Raw genomic sequence first — 19,535 nt, forward strand, 5'->3', positions numbered from 1 at the left:
AGACCATTCACTCAAGTTTCAGCATGTTTAATATCCTTTCTTTCAGATGTTACTGGACGGTGTCAGTCAGTAAGAACTACATCAAGGGCTGTCTCACACAACTGTTAAAATGTAAATAAGAGAGATTCTAATCTACCCATTTACAAATGCTGATCTCATTCTGTGCAAACACTTGGCAAACTACCTTAAAATGACTGAGTACCTGTGAAAGGTGCTGCTGTGACAGCTCAGGGCGGAAGTCCCTGTTAGCTACAGCAGAGGTATAGAGTGAACAGTAACATGTAAGCTCCCCTGCTCCCACTGCCCTGCCAGCATGCATGTGGCTGGATGGAACATGGTTAGGACAGAGAGTAGTTAACACCTCCCTATTCGATATGGGGGCTAAATTCAGCTGCTAGCCTTGCAGCTTAGACTTGCAGAGAGGTGATTGTCTGAAATAGATCCCTAACCAGTAATATCAACTAATGTCAGATAGGCCCCTGAATAGCTCTCAGACAGGCTAGAATTAAGCTGACTCTCTTATCTTTTACTTTACTAATGCCATTTCTTTGACAGCTTTACCTCCAACACCATTCCGTTTCACAGTTCTCCTTTTGCTCCGGTTTTAGTCTCTTCCCCCTCCCACAAGCCAGTCTTCCTTGATTAGAGATTTCCCCCGTCAATAGTGTGATCAGCTACAAAACAAAAATACTGTACACTTATAGGTCTCATTTTCTGAAAAGAAATTCTAGGGTACAGTGTTCTACACACAGCAAGCTTTCAGCAAAAGGTAAGAGGATCCCAGCTGGTGTAAAAATATATTTTAAATAAAATAGAGTTTCTATAGGAGAGCAAGCTATGTTGTACATTTCTAATTCTTTAGAATATTTTACAGCAGCCAGAGGCCTGGTTGTACAGTCTACACCCTAAAACAAAGTTCATGTACAGTCATGCTTCAGCAGATGAGGGCAAGTCTACAAAGCAAAGAATTGGATGCATTCAGTGCATGAACAAAAGTCATGTACGTGAGAAAACGTAACCTTCCTAAAATGAAGCTAGCCAATTGGTTATGACAAGAAGCAGATTTAATGCAATGCAATGCAATTCTAGCTGGCTCCTGTAACTCACCCATAAAAAACTAATGCTACTTTCACTTGTTGATTCTGCTTAGCAACTGGATAAGTCACAGCTTTGGTGGCATTGGTTTTGGCCTAAATTGAGGAAACCGCTGCAGTTGACTGTTGAACAGCTTATCCAATGGAGAGGACAGAGGCATAAGATCTCCCACACATTTGTAAGAAAGGGTAGGTCTGCATCCTTCAAACACTGAGCACATGTCATCTGACACATTCAGGCCTTCACTTAAGGGAGACACTGTAACATATCAAGTTTAACATGGGTTCTAGGATGAAGAGCCAGATTTGAACCAGAGTTTTCGCCCTGAGAAGGTCGCATGCCTGCAGATAGCTGTAGGGCAAACTGAATGGGTGGCTTCAGCCTCTACTTCTCAACTGGAAAAACGAGAGGGGTTAAAGGAAAAATAAGGGACCCCTGAGGTCCAGATCCTGAAAGCTATTTGGGCTCCTAATAACATTCAGGACCTGGGCTTGCAGTGTGTGTTCAGCTACCACAGGAACTGGGGACAGCAAATACATTCAGCTAGTCACTGCACCCAGTCTGAAGATGTTACATTATCCTGGCAGCCGGCTGTGCTGCCTGCACACAGAGAGTGTGAGCAGTTCCTCAAGCGTATGGCAGCCTGGAATGGTAGCAAGCTAGTGACTTGTGTGAAAGCCAAGAGTATTTGGGCCATATCTGAAAGATGACCGATTCAGAGAGGGGAAGTGAACGTGTGGTTTCCACACTACACGCATCATTCCCACCTCACTCTGAGGACAGCACTCAAGAGTATGCAGATACCTTGCACTGGCACAATTTAAATACGCAGAAGACAAATGTATAATGCATCTTATTCCAAGAAGTATACTTCAGAGAGCACAACAGTGTAACAATGTTAGTCTGCAACAGGTACCAGTCTTGGTATATATGGTTCCTATTTAATTAGTAGGAATGCTTATAAATAATTATGGAGACAAGGTGGGTGAAGTAATGTCTTTAATTGGATTAACTTCTGTTGGTGAGACAAGCTTTCAAGCTTACCAAGACCTGAGGAAAAGCTCCACGTAAGCTCAAAAGCTTGTCTCTCTCACCAACAGAAGTTGGTCCAATAAGAGATATTACCTCCCCCACATTGTCTCTCTAATAACCTGGGACCAACACAGCTACAACACTGCATATAAATAACTATGTTCAATTATTTCCATCGCATACTCATTTCACAATCCCTTGTACTTTAAAGCAGTTAGCACTGCACCAGACCACCTTCAAAGGGGACAGCTGGTTAATTGTTTAACACGGACTCCCTTACAGCAGGGAGTATCACATTAATTCTCAACACCATTACCATGGTTTATTATTTTTAAACACGTCACTCCATTTCATTGTCCATGCTAACTCATTTATTCCTATCCTAATTCTGCATTAGCACAATGCTGCAGTGTTTAGGTTGCACACACTAACTGGGATGGGGAAAGTTTTTATTTATATGAGCATTTCTGATCTTGGTTAGTAGGAAGAGGCTTTTTTAAAAAAACAAAAAGTCAAAAAACAAAAAAAAACTTTAAAACTTTGGGCTGAACCTACCCTGTTGTGTCCTTTTAAGGGGATCCAAGATTTGTTTTGTGTTTCAGACACATCTAAAACTGAACACAATCTCCAAGGAGAAAATAATGTATGAAGTGGGACTTAGATAAGACAGGAAGGCAAAATGGTGATTAAAATCTGCCTATGATTAGCTAGCTAATGCAGTGAGATGCTTTTAAATACTGTAGATTCCCCATTAGCTGACAGCCAGCTTTATGAAAAGCTCTAAAAACAACTTCTAGCTGAGCCTTATTTGGACGTGGTATTTAGTGTTGAACGTAACATTCAGGTTGGGTCCCGACACTTGGGTCTGGTCATTCAGAAGTGGGGCCAGTTCCACTGAGGTCGATTCGCTTGTCCCAATCCTCACTTGCCCCTTTTGCTACGGCCTCTCCTAGAAGGCGGCTTTCCCATGCCTCCCGCTGGCGAGCTTGCAGAAGATGCCACTGCAATGTTGATCTGTCCTTCCTGGATTTCCTGCCTGGTCTCAGCTGGGAGGTGGTTGATTTTCTGTTGTGTTTCTAAGTAGAACATGACATCCCGCAGCTGCTCCTGTATCTCTGTGATCTGCAGGTCCTTCTGCTCACAAGTTTCCTTTAGAACCTTCTCTTCTTCCTTTAGTTTGTTCTGCAGTAAGACCTGATTTGCTCGCAAACATTTGTTCATTTCCTGTTCCTCCTTTAGCTCATTGGAGAGTTTGGCCACCTTGTTATTCAGCTGAATGCACCTTACACACAACAGACAAGGAGGAAAAAGCAAGTGAGACATTGCAGCCACAGTGACCTAATTATCAGAGGAGTTAAGCTATCAGGGGTGTTAAGTCAGACAAAGTTTATAGAATCACAGAAGTGTAAGGCTGGAAGAGACCCCAAGAGATCAAGTCCAGCCCCTTGTGCTGAGGCAGGACCAAATAAATCTAAACCATCCCCGACAAGTGTTTGTCCAACCTGTTCTTACAAAGCTCCAATGACGGGGTTTCCACAATGTCCCTTGGAAGCTTGTTCCAGAGCTTAATTACCCTTAGAGTTAGAAAGTTTCTTCCTACTATCTAACTGAAATCTCCCTTGCTACAAATAAAGCCCATTACTTCTTGTCCTACACTCAGCGGACACAGAAAACAAATTGATCACTGTCCTCTTTATAACAGCCCTTAACAGATACGAAGACACTGTAACCAGGTCCCCCTTTCAGTCTTTTCTCAAGACTAAACATGCTGTTTGTTTAACCTTTCCTCACAGGTCGGGCTTTCTAAACTTTTCTCATTTTTGTTGCTCTCCTCCGAGTGCCTTCCAATTTGTCCACATCTTTCCTAAAGTGCGGTGTCCAAAACTGGACCCAGTACCAGCTTAGCGTCCCTCACGAGTGCTGAGTGGAACAGGGCAATTGTCTTCCATGTCTTACATATGGCACTCTTGTTAATACACTCCAGAATGATATCTGCCTTTTTCACAGCTGCATCACCTTATTGACTCTCATTCCATCTGTGATCCACTATAACCTGCACATCCTGTTCAGCAGTGCTACTGCCTAGCCAGTTATTCCCCATTTTGCAGTTGTGGATTTGATTCTTCCTTCCTAAGTGAAGGACTTTGCACTCGTTTTTATTGTATTTCATCTTGTTGATTTCAGACCAATTCTCCAATTTATCAAGATAATTTTGAATTCTAATCCTGTCCGTTGAAGTGCTTGCAACCCCTCCCAGCTTGATGTCATCTGCAAATTTTATAAGCGTACTCTCCATGCCATTATCTAAGTCATTAATGACAATATTGAACAGTAATGCAGCAGGAAGATTAATGTGTCAGGATTCCTTGCCCTTGATTTCTGAATGGCAGGAAAATACTCTTTTTGGTGAAAACTGAGATCTAGGTATTGGCTAGATGTTAGAATCAACTGGTAACACCAAGATGCGAGGACAAGAAGCTACAGTGCAGAAGGACAATAGAACTGTCACATGTTAACAGTGATCCCTTATCACACAGGTTTTCCAATCCAGCCTATAGTTTACTGGCAATTTTGTGTCATCCGTTTGCCTACAAACACATGTTCCACACGCAGTATGGTACACTGGCTTGAGCAGACTCCAGCTTTACTACTGACATTCTGGATGATCATGGGATAGTCACCACCTTTGTGTCCCAATTTAATCAGTGTGTATGACAGGGATAATGCTTGCTGAATTTCCAGGGAAGTGTGTAAAGCACTAGGGATGACAGGTACTGTACCAGAGTGCTAGGGATTGTTACAAAGACAGACACTATGTGAGGCATCTTTAATTTAGATGCTTCAAAGTTTGTTTCAATAATGCATTATTCGTAGAGAATGCCTCCTTCCAGCTGCTTTCCTTCTTTTGCAGGTTGTATTCCTTCTGACTACACAGCTGACTGGCTTCCACTTCTGAGTGGACATGGAAGGAGAAAGATTTAATGAATGCTAACCAAGCAAACTATGAGGAAAGAGCATAAGCTCCAAAGCTGCATTCCATGCTACAGCCACCTTAAATACATGACACTCACAGAGGTAGGACATCGGATTTTTAAAGTCAGGGTCCTTACCACACAGTTGAGGGTACTGAATATTCATATTCAAGAAATACTGAGAACCTGATGAAGAGACTTTTAAAAAAAGTCAGATCCAATTTGAGTCTTAAAAGTAGCGTGTATAAAAACCAGAGCTAGACACTTGTTAAAAATCTACTTTTAGAGACAGAAACATACTTCCTTTCCACAGATTGTTTCTCTTTAAGTAAGTTGTTCAGCCTGTGCTCCAAATTATCACATTTCTCAATGGTCTCTTTAAATTTAGTCTTCATGTTGTTAATCTGTAAAAACAAACAGACATTTCAAACAGGACAAAGTCCTGTGCACTTTCATTATGACAGTCACGTTTTTGGGAGCATTTTCTAGACTTTGACCAATTACTGACTCAGGCGAGCAAGTGTTCAGAAAAAAATCCCCTCCCCCACCTTTTTTCAAGAAATCCCTATAAATGCTGGTTGCCAAAAAAGAATAAGAATTAACAGAAACACTGACAAGAGGCTAATTGTTATGGAATCTGCTTCTAGAGAACCACACCTAAGCTTGTAAAAATGGTGTGGGGAAGACCTTGGTGGACACTAAATAAGCCTACAGCAAATCCCTAAATTGCTGCTGTCTTTTTCTGAAGTTTAAATTTAAAGAGAGAGTTAGTTTAGCAATGCACACTCAGATGCTGGTTTCACTTCAGTGTTTACTAAGCAGCAGCAACAGACCTCTGTCATATGACAGTGACCTATTGACATTATCTCTCAGTCATGCATAATGCAAACCAAAAAGATTGCATATGTCCACATATGCGTCCTGTTCCACTGTAATATACAACCAGGCACCCTTGCTTAAAGAGACCACACTCCAATACGTGAGCCGTGGACCTACAATGATGTATGAAAAAACAAAAAAACAAACAAACAAGGAATGTCTTTGTATCCTAACCCAGTGAACGGAATGATGGCTCAAAATGGGGAAAGAGAGATGTCATTCAATAGCTAATAAAAAAACCTTTCACATACTCGCAACATGGACTCAAATGGACACTGCTTTTTTGAAGCAGCAGCCTTGACAAGTTTAACAGCCACCACACACACTGATTTCAATGGAGCCACGTGAAAGCAGGTCAGGTTTTATGCTTTCCAGACTCATAGTTTAATGTTTATACAACTTCTGGTTAATTTTGGGATGCACACTTGCCAAGGGATAGTGGAATATTTTGTACAGTTAATTCAAAAGGCCTTTCTAAGGACAGAGTTCCATGAACAACTACAGGGATCTTTAGAATAAGGAGGAGTCTTCAGAATATATGGCCTAGTTATTTTAGTTTAAAACTAGAGTTGTATCTACTGTGTTTTCAGCTATTTCAAAGAGGATTTTAACTTTTTTTTTTTTTTTTTTTTTAAACAGACACACAGATAAGGGTCTTCAGCCATTTCTTATTGAAAATGAAGTTTTCTGGACCCACTACATGTAGCTAATTTTAAATGAATTATTTATATGTTTATGGAGTGGCTTAACTGCAGATACAGTGCATGATTAGTTGGAAGCCACAAAGTTTATGTAATCTTATACAGCATGCAGACAAGGGTCAGTTGAGGATTTAGCCAAGAGCTTTTACTCACTTAAAGCACAAACACCAATTGGATCAGCAGATTATGGATATTTTTTATATTCTCCAATTTCACTAAAGCTTCTCTGTACCTTTCTGCCCAAGACATTTTGGATCCGTCCTGCCCATAAAATGCTCCACAAATCATAGAACTCTAAACCAATACATCTTTTGGGGGATGTGCAGAGCAGAGATTATTTCTGCTTTCTTCAGTGGAGCAAGTTAAAGTCACAAAAGACTAGTGAGGGCTAGTATAGCATAGAGTGACATTTCCCAGATTTTCATTTCAGGGCTTCCTAACATTTCCACTAGTTCCATAGGTTTCAGAGCCACCAAATTTAAGTCAGGCTTCAATTTGGGCAGTGATTTGCCGCCTCCTGCACAGCTCATCAGTAATTTTCTGAGTCTGTGCACAAGACGGAAAGGATCTCCAAACTAATTCCCCTCTAAAGAAGAAAAAGAGCTCTCCTTCATATGGCAGCCTAATTCCCTGACACTAAAACTGCACAGTAATGGCCTGAACAACCACAACTCCCATTAGAGCCAATGGGATCTGAGGGTGTTCAACACATTGAGAATCAGGCCAAGTGTCCCATTAACAAGATTAGGGAAGAAAAAAAAAATCTTACTTCTTCTGCTGTATCCTTTTCTATTCGGACTATCTTGTTTTCCCAGTAGATGCGCTGAGATTCCAGCTGGCTTGTAAGCAAATAGGAGTACTACAATCATACAAGACATTTGAAAATACATAGTCAGGGCAGGTTACCACCGTTTCACAGATGCCAATAAATCCAAAGGGCTCCAGAAATCTAATACAATTAAACTGTGCAGAAGCAGCCCTCTAAACTTTTCACAAGCAGGTACAAACTGCAGATGCAGTGCACAGACAACAAAAATTAATTGCAAAATCTTTACTGCATGCTCGTGGGTTCCCCCTGTGAGTTTTAAATGGGCCATTGCTAGCATCACAATAGTAAGTGCTTTATAATGAGGGGAAAGGACAATAAAAGCACCCTAGAAAAAGTGGTAAGTCCCCTTAGGTTTTACCTTCAACAAGAACATGAAGTTACCAGTCACACCTGCTATCTGCATTTGATCTACTGAAGGATCTCCGAGTCAGCACTTTGTTTTCCATTTTCAGGTGGTTTTACTCTACAACTGAACAGGCTTCTAAAATCCTTAAGAAGAGGGGTTAGGTGCAAATCTCATGTGATCTGCACCTGGAGAGAAATAACTGATCTTCAGCTGTGAATAAGTATCCTCAGTATTTTGTGCTTTTTTCTGGCTAGGAATGCTCATTACCAATGCTATTTTTGTGTTTAAACAAGGACTTCTTGCTTTACATCTCATCTTTTCCTGTTTGATCTTCCAGTAAATTTATAATGAGGATTTGGAAAACATGATCATTTGCTTAGCTGCACACTAACACCCACCAGATTAGGACTTCAATGCAGGTTTAAGCAGGAAGACAAAGCCCTTAAACATATTCAGTAGAGACTCCAAATAGCTACTAAATGTTTCTTTCTACCAATGTTTGATCTAGTTTGCTCTACCAGTGAAGTATCTATTTAAAAATCCTACATTAAGTTCTGTTGATGGTTTCTATGCTGAATTTGAACCCACGGCCAATTAAGATGGCAGAATTCAAGTTCTCAGAAAAAATAAGGTTATAGTGATTTAGCAATCAAGTAAGGTTCCACACTGAAAAGTATAATTGTAAAAAATGCCACCAGGGGGTCCTAGAGCTTAGATTCTAGATCAAGCATGCTCAGTTTACTTCTGTCTGCCCCACAAACTCACCCTGGGTTCCTAAAGTCAAACTAGGAGTCTTCCCTTCTCACGTATCACCACCACTGGCCAGATCTGGCCATCAGTAACACCTCTGCAACTCCACTGACTTTGCACAGGTGTAACTGACTGAAATTTATGAACGTTTGGTTGATGATGCACAGGAAGGAACAGAATCCTGCTAACTCTTCGCTGTGTTGGCTCTGCAGAGCCAAAAGAAGTAAAAAGCAGTAAAACATATGCCATTTTTGGTCACATTTAGCGTTGATGCACATTTACATATAGCAGCACAAAGTCGTATCTGAAGAAAGCTAAATATTTACCTCTAACTGTAAGGAATCGATTTTTTCCTCCTGACACAAATCTCCCTCACACTCATACTGAACTATCTTCCCATCAGTTTTACTTGCAACCAGCCGATGGACATAATTATCTAAAGAGAGAAAAGCAACCAAACCAAAGGTAGTTTCAATTTGAGAAAACCCAGGTGTTACAAGTTGGCTGGAACTATGGGAAGTACTTGACACAGCACAGTTAATCATGCAGCTTGATGCCACAGAGTAATACGGAGGCAAAGAGGTTAGTAATTACATAACGTATTCCACATTTAACAGAATCTGCACTGACACTAGCTAAGACAGTTACAAAAGCTCGGTCATGCTTCAGGGCAAATTGATCAGCAGCCAGGCCTCTTCATTCCACCAATCCTACAGGGTTGCCCTATGGCATTATGGGTTTATGGCCTCCCTCTGAAGCATCTGGAATGGCTTTATCAGAGAAAACAGATGGTCCCAGAAGATGGGATATTAACACTGCAAAAACTCCCTTCAAATCTTCATGTTAACTTTATTACTAGGACTGTCTTAAAAATGCCACTGCAGAAAGATTCTGAGAACTATGTGTAAGCGAGCAAGGTTACCGTTAAGAGCAGAAGGGAGAGGTTTACCTCCAGCATAGTCCCAAACTCTGTGATTGGTTAACTGCATTGCATAAGTGTGCTGAGTCTCCTCAAAGTGTTTGTAAGCGTGCCGGCTCACGTAACGGCCGCATCCAATGTGCCCACATATCAAACAAATCCAAAGGTTCTGTAAACAGAAGGAGACAGATTTTGCACATAAATAAGAGTAACACTGGTTAATGTGAAAAAGGTGCTTGTGTGGTTTTAGAGGTTTGAGAAAGCATCCAGCAAGTACAACTGCTAGCATCCTCCATCAACAGCATGCACTGCTGCTCGAATGTCCAATCACCTTCCCAGGCAAGGCACAGGGTTTGGCTGTTGTGAACCACCGTGAAGACTAAAGGCAGGACAGCAGCAGTACAGTACAAGTCCACTGAAAGAGGTCTCCGTGTACCAGATGCACGGGCAGCCCAAAGAGTGATCTTCCCAAAGTGAGGCATCCCAAAAGATCTGCTATGCTTCTCAAAGGCCCTGGGAAGATTTCACACAGCAGGACATCTTTTTTTCTGGGAAACCATCCCCCCCCAGTGGACCGACCCCAATGGAAAACGGGTGCTTTAATCTAGCCAGAAGGAAGATGGGCCAATAGCAGCCTCGTGCATTAGGGATTTAGGAAACTAAAATGACAAAGTACCAGTGGGATCAAATCTAGTAAGTCTCACTCATCTCCCACCCCACCTACTTACTTCTTGAACGCCACATTCAAAGCATTTATTCTCTTCCACTGGCTCAGGTGTTTGGCAGTACCTGCAGACAGGACACCTATAACCATAACAATCAAGCAGATACAGTTAGATACATGGAACCCGATGGTTACTGCTGAGATGGGGAGAAACTGACCTTATCCAGGAAGCTTAAGGCAGATGTTGCATCCTGGGGTTTTGTGGGACACTCCCTGCCCCTGCCTGTCTTTCAGCTTTTTCCTCACTAGTTTGACCCAAAGTTTGCCTCCCTCCTACACAAACCAGCTGTTCTCTCACTATTTATTCCTGTAAAACTGATGAATGCTATTTTTTTACACCAGATGAAGTATCTTGCAATAATCTTAGTTTTAACTGTGATCCAGGAGTTGAACAGCTGGGATAAAGCCGGGAGATGAGACTGGCAATGCACCCAGCCTTTTCCATGGAGAACGCAATGCAAATCAACTGATGTCACGAAACATTACTTGTCCTCAACATTAAAAGAAAAAGCACCCAGCAAAACTCTTCTGGATAGTGAACAATCTGATTATTTTGGACCGCCTCAGTACTTCCTTCAATTGATCACCATGATGATTTTGAGCTTAGAAGGAGAGAGCTGGAAAAACAAAGCTAGCCCCTTTGCTCACCATGAGTGGGGCTAGCCCCCTACATCATTATCCATCTCACATTTCATGTTTAATTTTTAATGCATCTTGGTTTGGGTCTGTGTCATGCATTTGGCTCTTGTGAGAAGTAAGAGCTGTGTAGATACAGAGTGAGGAGCATCTCCTGGTTGGTGGGCTGTGTCAGAATTACCTGGTTGGTTAGATGTAGAGTTTTTATTCAAAGGAAAGAAAAAGCCACCCTTCTCTCTACAGCCACTTCCTTGTTACTTAGATGTTCTCAATTTGAGACGACAGAACCCAGATTTCCTTACTATCTGTGTAATGCTCCTCCGGATCCTCTTGCATTCTTGTGGGAGGATGCTGCAAATACGCACTATTGAAAATATTCTAGTCTAGCAAAACAACATTAATTAGAAAAAAATTGTCATGCAAGAGATTTAATTTTAGTGAGGAGATGTAGCCTTGCGCAACACACATGTTTTAAGCTTTGATATTGTGCCAGTTTTTGGTTAAAAATGAGTCAGGAGGGATCTGGATTAGTCAGTCACTGGCAAAATCTCATTTCTTTAAATTTAAACTGTTTTTGATTTATGAGGCACCAAGCTATTTTTACGGAGAAGTTATTAATTCAATCCTGCTGACATTTTGTAAGGAGTATACTTTGGGACAAGACCAATTAGCTCTGCTGAAACATGGCATGCAAAAGAGGGTATATAGTGAAATGTTAACTGTAACAACAAAGGAATGATGCCATTATAGACAGGAAAGCAATAAAAAATTTGAGATGGGTTCTGATATTTAGTTTTCTGTAACATCGGGCAATCCAAGTTACTGCAACAAATGGCAACTAATTACCAGGAGGAATGCAAAATATGAATGATAGATAAAAGGACTCTGTTCTCATTGGGAGATTCTGTGAAGGACTCAGACATGTTCAAATCTGACTGCACTATCTAAATGGAATGCGTAAAACTAATAAGAGCAAAAATACTCTAAAGGATTAAGGTTAAGTAATTAAAGGCAAGAATGCACAAGTTTTAAGGATAAGATCTCTCAAATCCTTCAGCAACACACATTTGTAATGGTAAATGGCAGTTACACACTACTTCACTCTTTAGTGGAAATTTATATTGGACTTTCCATGTAGCTTTTGGTGCAAGATTCCCTGCAAAGCCCAGCTAATGCTACTCCAGAAGAGGTCACTGTAAAGCAGTACAAGGCTGACTCCCCTGAGATTACTGCCTGGGAATATCACAGCTTCAGCACACTTAGCCTCCACTGGATTGAGGAGAAAGGGAGAGGCCAAGACTCAGACCAGGATTTTGTGCTTCTATACGCAAGTCCTACTCTCCTCCTCCCACCCACCCCCCACTTTTGTTTCTAAAAACTTTGGAGTAAGGGGTCAGGTACAGGCAGCTGGGTACAACTTTAGTTAAAATACAATGCCTCTGGAAAAACCCAGCGGTTGTTGTAATGAAACGGAGATGGCAGCTAGCAGAACTGTGTGCAAGGGGTCACTCGGAGTCTGACGCTTGGTCCTGTGCTCCCTGGCTAGAAACATGAGTGCATATCGCCTTAGTCTCAGCCTAGGCCATGCTTTTTCCTGCTGCGCTCTATGACTGAAGCAACCTCCCATTTCCCAAGTAACCTTGTTGGCTTTTGATCCCTTCCCTTCTGCTTTGCATTGCTGCTAAGATCTCCCCTTGGACACAGTCTGCTCTAGCTATCAGGCCCAATTCTTTGTCGTTATTGTAATGTCAAATTAAATTGAAAATGCCTCAGAGCAGAGACTTTGTGTAGCTTTGGAAACATCTAAGACAGACACCTATTGCACTACACTTCCCATACAGCCTCAGTTATCCACATGTCACTGGAGAGGACACTGACCAAACGTAGATAAGGAGAAGCTGAGCCGTGCAAGACTGGACATAGACAATGAGGGTCTCTGTGTCGAACAGTGACAACTGACATCTCTCTCCTACAGCATTGTGTTGCTCTGCAAATAGCTCATGGCTGAGAAGAGACGGAGGGAGCTTTGTCCAACTATCCTTTCTAGGAGATTTATCTTCTGTGCCTCCGAACAGGGAAGGCAAAGATCACTAGGGCTTGGAGCAGCTCCCATCCCCGCATTAGGGACGAAGAGCTGGTCCTGTCAATGTAGACAAGGAAAAGCTCCACCACACCTTAAGCCGCTTTGAATCAGGAGAATAAAAAGCCTCTTACGTGGTGTCTTCCCAGCGCTGCAGACACTGGCTATGAAAGCTGTGGTTACACACCGTGGTAAGGATCCCGTTCACAGACTCATCCATTCTCTCCAAGCACACTGTGCACTTTGGCAGCTCCGTCAGATCCATTACGGGAAGGCTGGCTCCCTTCACAAGAAAAGGAGCACAAGCTTATTGCTGCACACACCATATGCTATGGTAAGTTATGTACGTTTAGCTACACAACAACTTCTTACCCTACTGCTTCGTACCTGCGGGGGCTAGGGAGTAAAAGGATTGTTGAACATTCCAGTAAGTTTAAATGCAGACAAAAAATTCAACCACAACAGTGGCTGACCTCGTTAGCTATTTTGATTATTGGTCTAACCATCGACAGTGCACAACTAATACTCAACTGTATGCATGGCAAAACATTCAGTGATTTTTCCTAAACATCTGAGAGGAGCTATGCCAGAGACATGAGTAGGAGCCAGGCCTCAGGTTCTATTCCCAGCTCCTCTACATTCTCTGTGACCATGCGCAAGTCACTTAATTGTTCTGCTTTATCTTCCCCAGAGGGGTCACTTACTCCACCACACCGAGGTGTTGCGAGGGTGAAGAATTACTGTGTGTTAAAATACCAGTGGATAAATCTGAAAGGAAAATAACTCATTTGTTTGGGGGGAATACTTTGCTTCACTATCCTAGCCCCAGCATTACTGATTCAGAACAAACAACCGCCTCTCAAAAGCACAGACATGACATGGTAAGTTTATCTGCACCATGCCCAATTCAGATTTCGGGAATCTCTAAGATCTACTGCAGGAGGAAGAAATTTGGACCTGGAGAATTTTCAGTGATCACGTATTAGGGCTGAGCTCAGTTCGTCGAGTAAGTCATTCTCCCCTTTGAGAGTACTGCAACAATGAAAAGCTGAGTTGGGCTTGCTGCAGTTAAGTGTCCTCCAGCCCCACAGCCAGGCCTGCCCTACCCACTCCCAGATAATCCTATTAAACCACTCGTAAAATATCGGAAAAAGAAACTTACATCTTCCGATTTGAAGACTTCAGCCCTCTCCACATACACCAGCTGGCACACATCTTCTTCTATGGAGTTGAACTGTCGACCGTTGCATGCCATATAAAAGCTATCAGCATCAGCCTGTGCACAAACCAAAGGGAGCCAGTTGAAGAGGAGTAAGGCAAATGAGACATTTTCCAAGTGCCATGATATTACCAAAAATAAAGGTATTTCACAGGTTAATCTCTTAAGCGCTCCTGCTAGTCAGGATCCCTTCATTTCCACGCTGGTTTCAGCAGAGTAGTTTTCTACTTGAATTGGCAGGAAGAACTGAAGTGCACAGTGAGGAGAGCTATTATGATCTTAATATTCAAGAACAATAGCCAATCTCTCTCTTTAGCATCAGTTTTGTCCCTAGTCAGCAATTTCAGCATGGGTGGAAAGCAAATATTGTCTCTTTGCAAAAACTTGGAGTAAAGAGGCTGCTGCAAAGGGCCCTATTCAAAAACTCTGACATTCATGTCGGTGAAAAGGATGGCATATAACTTAACTACAGGAGAGAATCCATTTCATTTAAAAGCATCTCAGATATTTGTTGAGCCACCAATAGCAGAGTATGACTTAGGAAGGGGGCATTCACAGACATCATTTTACCTGCCTCAGAATGACTAGCCAAGCCACAGACTCAGTGGCAACATCACTTGGTGGCAACATTTTAATATGCTGGGATATTCCAGTACGTGATCCCACCATCATGTGAAGAGAGCTAGATTTCAGGGCATTACCTCTTCTTTGCCACCCCATGTTTTATAAGTAAAATATGAAGTGATTCCAGTCTGTCCATGTCATTGTTTCAAGTCGCTTCATATATACACAAGCCCTACAGCTTCACAAAACAAATAATGATGAAATGTAATTCAAATGGTCTTTTGCTGCATGCAGCAATTGCCTTTGAGGGCCTACTGGAGCAGAAATCAGCAATTTTTGACAGACAAATGAGAAGCTGCCAAGTCAATTAACTCTGGACAGTTCTGCTGAATTAGTGCAAGATTGCTCGGAAAATGTCTAGTGCAAACAAAGCAAGTTGATATCGAATGGGTTTTTCGGCATTTTTGGGTGCACATACATGTACACAACACATATAGGAATTTTAGCCTTGTGACAGCCATGGATGAGAACTACAGTACTCAGTCATCTAGTCCACCTTACCAATTTTGAGAGAAAGGAAGCTTATTACACAGTGTATGTTCCGTGGTCCTGCTGATCTTGACAAATGCCCTACTCTCCTCAGAGCAGTGGACTAGATGGGTAACGGCTCTTCTCAGCCTTTCATTCCTATTGAAACTAATGCTGCCACACTGATCAGGCTCTTTCTGCTCTGCGCTCTGCACCCCGCACTCATGAAGATATCGGAGTATGTTTATTGGCATGCTGTACTTTTATTCCATCCTTGTCTGCTTACTAGAAGCAGAGTCATTTCCGAAGCACCCGAAAGCAGGATTTTCTAGATTTCAACACAACCATCTGCTATGACAAAGTATGAAGTAGGATAGAGAGGCACTTGCTTTCACAGCAGCCATTCAAGATGAAGGCCTAATTCCAGGCCTACCAGGCTCACTGTTGCTTTAAGGAAAGCGTGAGAAAGACACTTCGCTTTACACAGCAAGAGGATAAGGTGTGTGATCTCAGGTAACACAGCAGGTCGCTGAAGTTGGAAAGCACCTTCAAATAGTATCTATAGAGCAATATACAAGCCATTTCTAAAACAGTTCCTACGGCAAAGGAGTCTAATATCTTTAGGTTTTACCTGTGTACTAAATTTTATCAGCACCATATACTGGTTTGGAGTGGAATCTCTGATGATTTTCATATGTTCAATTACTTCATAGAATGAGGCGACAAACTTCATAAGGTCATGACTGGTCATTGTAGCAGGGACTGTGAGAATACACAGCATGGCACTGCGCCTTACATCTTCTTTTAAGGAGGTCATCTTACTAATAAGACAATAATTAGACTGTCTTAAACTGAGGTCAAGTTAGACATCCTATAATAAGACAATGGCATTTTACATAGAAGACGAAAAGAAAACTTGATGCTTCATAGTTCAAATGGTCAGCTATTAACATTATTTTAAACATCAACCTCAAAGCTCTTTACCTATTTGCAAGCATTTAAGATTTAACAAGAGGTTGTGGTAACAAGTCTAAATGCGCACACAAATTTTGTCAGGAACTGTTTGCTGAAGATATGTGCAGCACTGGAAGAGACAGATCCTCCCCTTCAAACTGACATCTGTAGTTCTAGAAAAGTAGTTAGAACTTGCAAATCACAAATGCTCAAAATATTCCTAGAACAAATGAGTTAACGATTATCACTAAAAATGGAGTATGGATACAACATGTCATTGTGTCCTGGTAACTTTCACGATGAATATTGGAGATTGAAATTCTCGTTCAGCTCCCCAACATATACAATTGTGCTATCATAAAAATAATAATAAAAAAAAAACCCAACACATTTCAAAAGTGAAGGTTCTCACCCTATTTCTGCTGTAGGAATTTGAATGCAGGGATATCCTTCAACAGAGTCCTCTCAAAACCAGTTTGTCTGAAGCCACTATTTTTACTTATCTCGTCACTTCTAACCTTGGCACTAGCACACACTACCAGAAGTGACCTTACCCATGGCTGGAAGGCCCGGACCTGCTTCAGGTTCTACCATTACTATAGCTATACAATTCAGATGGCACTGTAATCCTTTCTGGATGCCAATATATCACACTACCAGTGTGTCACTGCTCTGCCAGTCCAATGAGCAGCAGCCCCGATGTTTACTGACTCACCCTTCTGGATGGGAGCATAATTCTATGGCACTGTTCCCACTAAGTCTATAATTAGTTAAGCGTGTTCTTACTTTGTTTTGTACAGGTGCATAATGCCATGAACTATTTCAACTGATGGATTCCCACTGAAGAAGGAAATCTGGTCAGGAAGTTGCTTAGATGGCGAGTCTGGAGCAGCCTCAACACATTCTTTAGTTTGACCATCACGTTTACTTTTATCGTCAACAGATGAAGCCTCTGAAGATTTTCTTCCTTCCACTGCAGCTTTTGTCTCATCTTTTACAAATCAAAAGCTTTCTGATTACACGCCACACATTAGAAACTTCAATTGCACTTTAATTGTCATCTTAATGTACAACAGAGCCAGATGTTAAGTCAAATAATTCCCTTTGAAAACAGAATTACAGACAGTTCTAATCTATGGGGTCTGGACATACAATAACCATCAACATAACTACTAAGCATCTTTTGTCACCAGTATTTGAGAGCTATTGGCAAGGCCCTGGGGTGCTGTGAAGCCAGCTAGACAAGCCCTGAAGGGTGCCATGCTAAGTTCTGCAGCACACTGACTTTTCTACAGTTAAAAAACAGATTTTATTGAATTAAATATGAAAGCAAACAATGTCAAGACAATTTTCCTTGGGATTTGTTTGGCTATAGAATTTAATATCATCTAGTTTTGATTTTTTTTCTCCATTCTGAAGTAAGTTTTCCACAAGTTATAGAATTTTACTTTAAACAACTGAGCATTTCGAAACCTGCCTGCTAATCACAAGGATAGGGTACTCTAATGTGCACGCACACATAAACCAGTATACTCTTTGCGATTACTGGCAAGATGCTGTCCCTGCTGGGCAGTGCTTTGCCTGGCCAAATGGATTCTCCTACTCGGTCCCAAAAAATAATTCTTAAAAAAGCCTGGCATTTTCATGCCCTTACATTTCTAACACAATAGATTTTGGTCGATGGGCACTCCTGCATGCCCAGCACTTCGGAAAATCAGCCCAATTTTAATACTTCTAAGAGACAACTTATGCAACAAATTGTAGCATAGCCATACAAATGTACCAGAGAAATTAACAGGACCAAACCCACCCTTTTCAAACTTTTGGAATGGGTACCTGGATTGGACTTTATGGTCTCTATGATCATATCTGTCATCTCTCTGCGACCAATATGCTGGTGAATAATTGCTGCTTTTTCCATAGGTGCCTTTCCTTCTAGACAGGCTGTAGCTGAAGCTAATGACTTTTCTTTGATTTCCTCATCAGACATTTCAGTGGCTAAGTAGAAACAATGATTAATGTCATTGCAATAGCTACCCAGAAGCAGAAACAAACAACTCTACTCAATCCAGGACAGCGCAGACCTGTGTAAACAGCAATTAGGCCATTACTAGCTCATTAAATTAATTCTTGAAACTGCTTTTACTCCTTCTTCCGGCCAGCAAAAACATGAATCAGAAGAGCGCAGTCCTGAGAATATATTTTATTTCCGCTACAACAAACGCGGTCTGTCACTCTTTAAAATAATTTCTCTCTCTATTTTATATTCAACAGCTGTGAAGCTACAAAAAAGGACAAAATGTAGTTAGATATTAGGATGAGTTAATCATCCCTCCAAACAGTGCACTTAACCAACTCTGAGGAGTCATATAAGCACCATTACTGCATATATACGGGTGGCAGCTATAGCCTGGTCAGATTTCATAGGGTTTTTATCTGATAACAAAGGGAGTCTTGATTTATTATCCTTTATACAGGAGAGTGGTCCCTTTTTAGTCACTTCCGTCAAATTTGACTGCATTTATCTGCCTACACCTCAATACACTTTAATAACTTTACGAGATGTTTAGTCTAAGAGCTGTTGATGAGGGGACCCCCTCCACCACCATCACACCCATTTGCTGCTGCCACAAGTTTTAGTTTGCCCTGAGCAAGGCTGTTTTCTTTTAAAAACTGCAAAACAAAAGAAATAAAAACAAATTTAAAAAAAACCACCAACAAAACACGTTAACCCTCCCCCTTCAAAGGGCAGGGGGGGGCACCTGCTTCCAAACCCCAACCCCCTTCAGAGATCTGCAGACAGACACGCTGCTTCCCCAGCACCCCCACCCCCAGAGAGCGACAAACATCAGTCCCCTTGCACTGCACAGAACGAGGAACAGAAAACTCCGCTCTCACACATACACACTAGCCCCCCACCCCTGCTCGGGGGGGGAAGACACCTTGCTCCCCCTCCCCCACCAGCCCCGTCCCCCTGCACTGGGGGGAGGATACCCTGCTCCCCCAGTTCCATCGGGGGGCACCTTCCCGCTACCCCCCTCAGATCAGACCTTCTGGGGGGAGGGGCGAGCGACTCGCCGGCCCCACCGCCCGGCCCGGCTCGGCTCCCCGGGTCTCACCGGCCGCACTGTAGGGGAAGCCGGCGGGCAGCGGGGAGTGCTCGGCCAGCTCCAGTCGGATCACAACGAGTGACACGCTCATAGGGGCCGGGGATCCCGGGCCGGCGGGGCCCGAGCGGGAACGGCCCGGACACAGCACAACGCCGGGGATTGTGAGCCGCCTGCTTCCGCCCCCGAGACCTTTGCCC

The 19,535-nt window shown here is 42.3% G+C and overlaps 1 protein-coding gene and 1 long non-coding RNA gene across 2 annotated transcripts in view; one reads left to right on the plus strand and one right to left on the minus strand.

Annotated features, from left to right (window-relative positions):
* Positions 1-8,161, plus strand: part of LOC127035069 (uncharacterized) — a 21,187-nt gene extending 13,026 nt beyond the window's left edge. Inside the window, exons 2-5 of the long non-coding RNA XR_007769553.1 lie at positions 1,151-1,283; positions 5,039-5,202; positions 6,618-6,680; positions 7,961-8,161. This is a non-coding gene — a long non-coding RNA (uncharacterized LOC127035069). The remainder of the gene's footprint in view (positions 1-1,150; positions 1,284-5,038; positions 5,203-6,617; positions 6,681-7,960) is intronic.
* Positions 12-19,526, minus strand: BRAP (BRCA1 associated protein). Its single transcript, XM_050924567.1, has 12 exons — positions 19,348-19,526; positions 18,065-18,226; positions 17,015-17,219; positions 15,906-16,095; positions 14,126-14,239; positions 13,098-13,246; positions 10,252-10,327; positions 9,554-9,692; positions 8,931-9,040; positions 7,449-7,538; positions 5,400-5,503; positions 12-3,409 (listed from the first exon to the last, which is right to left on the minus strand). The coding sequence occupies exons 1-12, from the start codon at positions 19,427-19,429 to the stop codon at positions 3,049-3,051; spliced, it is 1,782 nt and encodes a 593-aa protein (XP_050780524.1). The 5' UTR covers positions 19,430-19,526; the 3' UTR covers positions 12-3,048.
* Between the last annotated feature and the right edge of the window lie 9 nt (positions 19,527-19,535).

Source organism: Gopherus flavomarginatus, chromosome 15 (genome assembly GCF_025201925.1).
Source record: "Gopherus flavomarginatus isolate rGopFla2 chromosome 15, rGopFla2.mat.asm, whole genome shotgun sequence".
In the NCBI taxonomy this organism is placed as follows: Eukaryota; Metazoa; Chordata; order Testudines; family Testudinidae; genus Gopherus; species Gopherus flavomarginatus.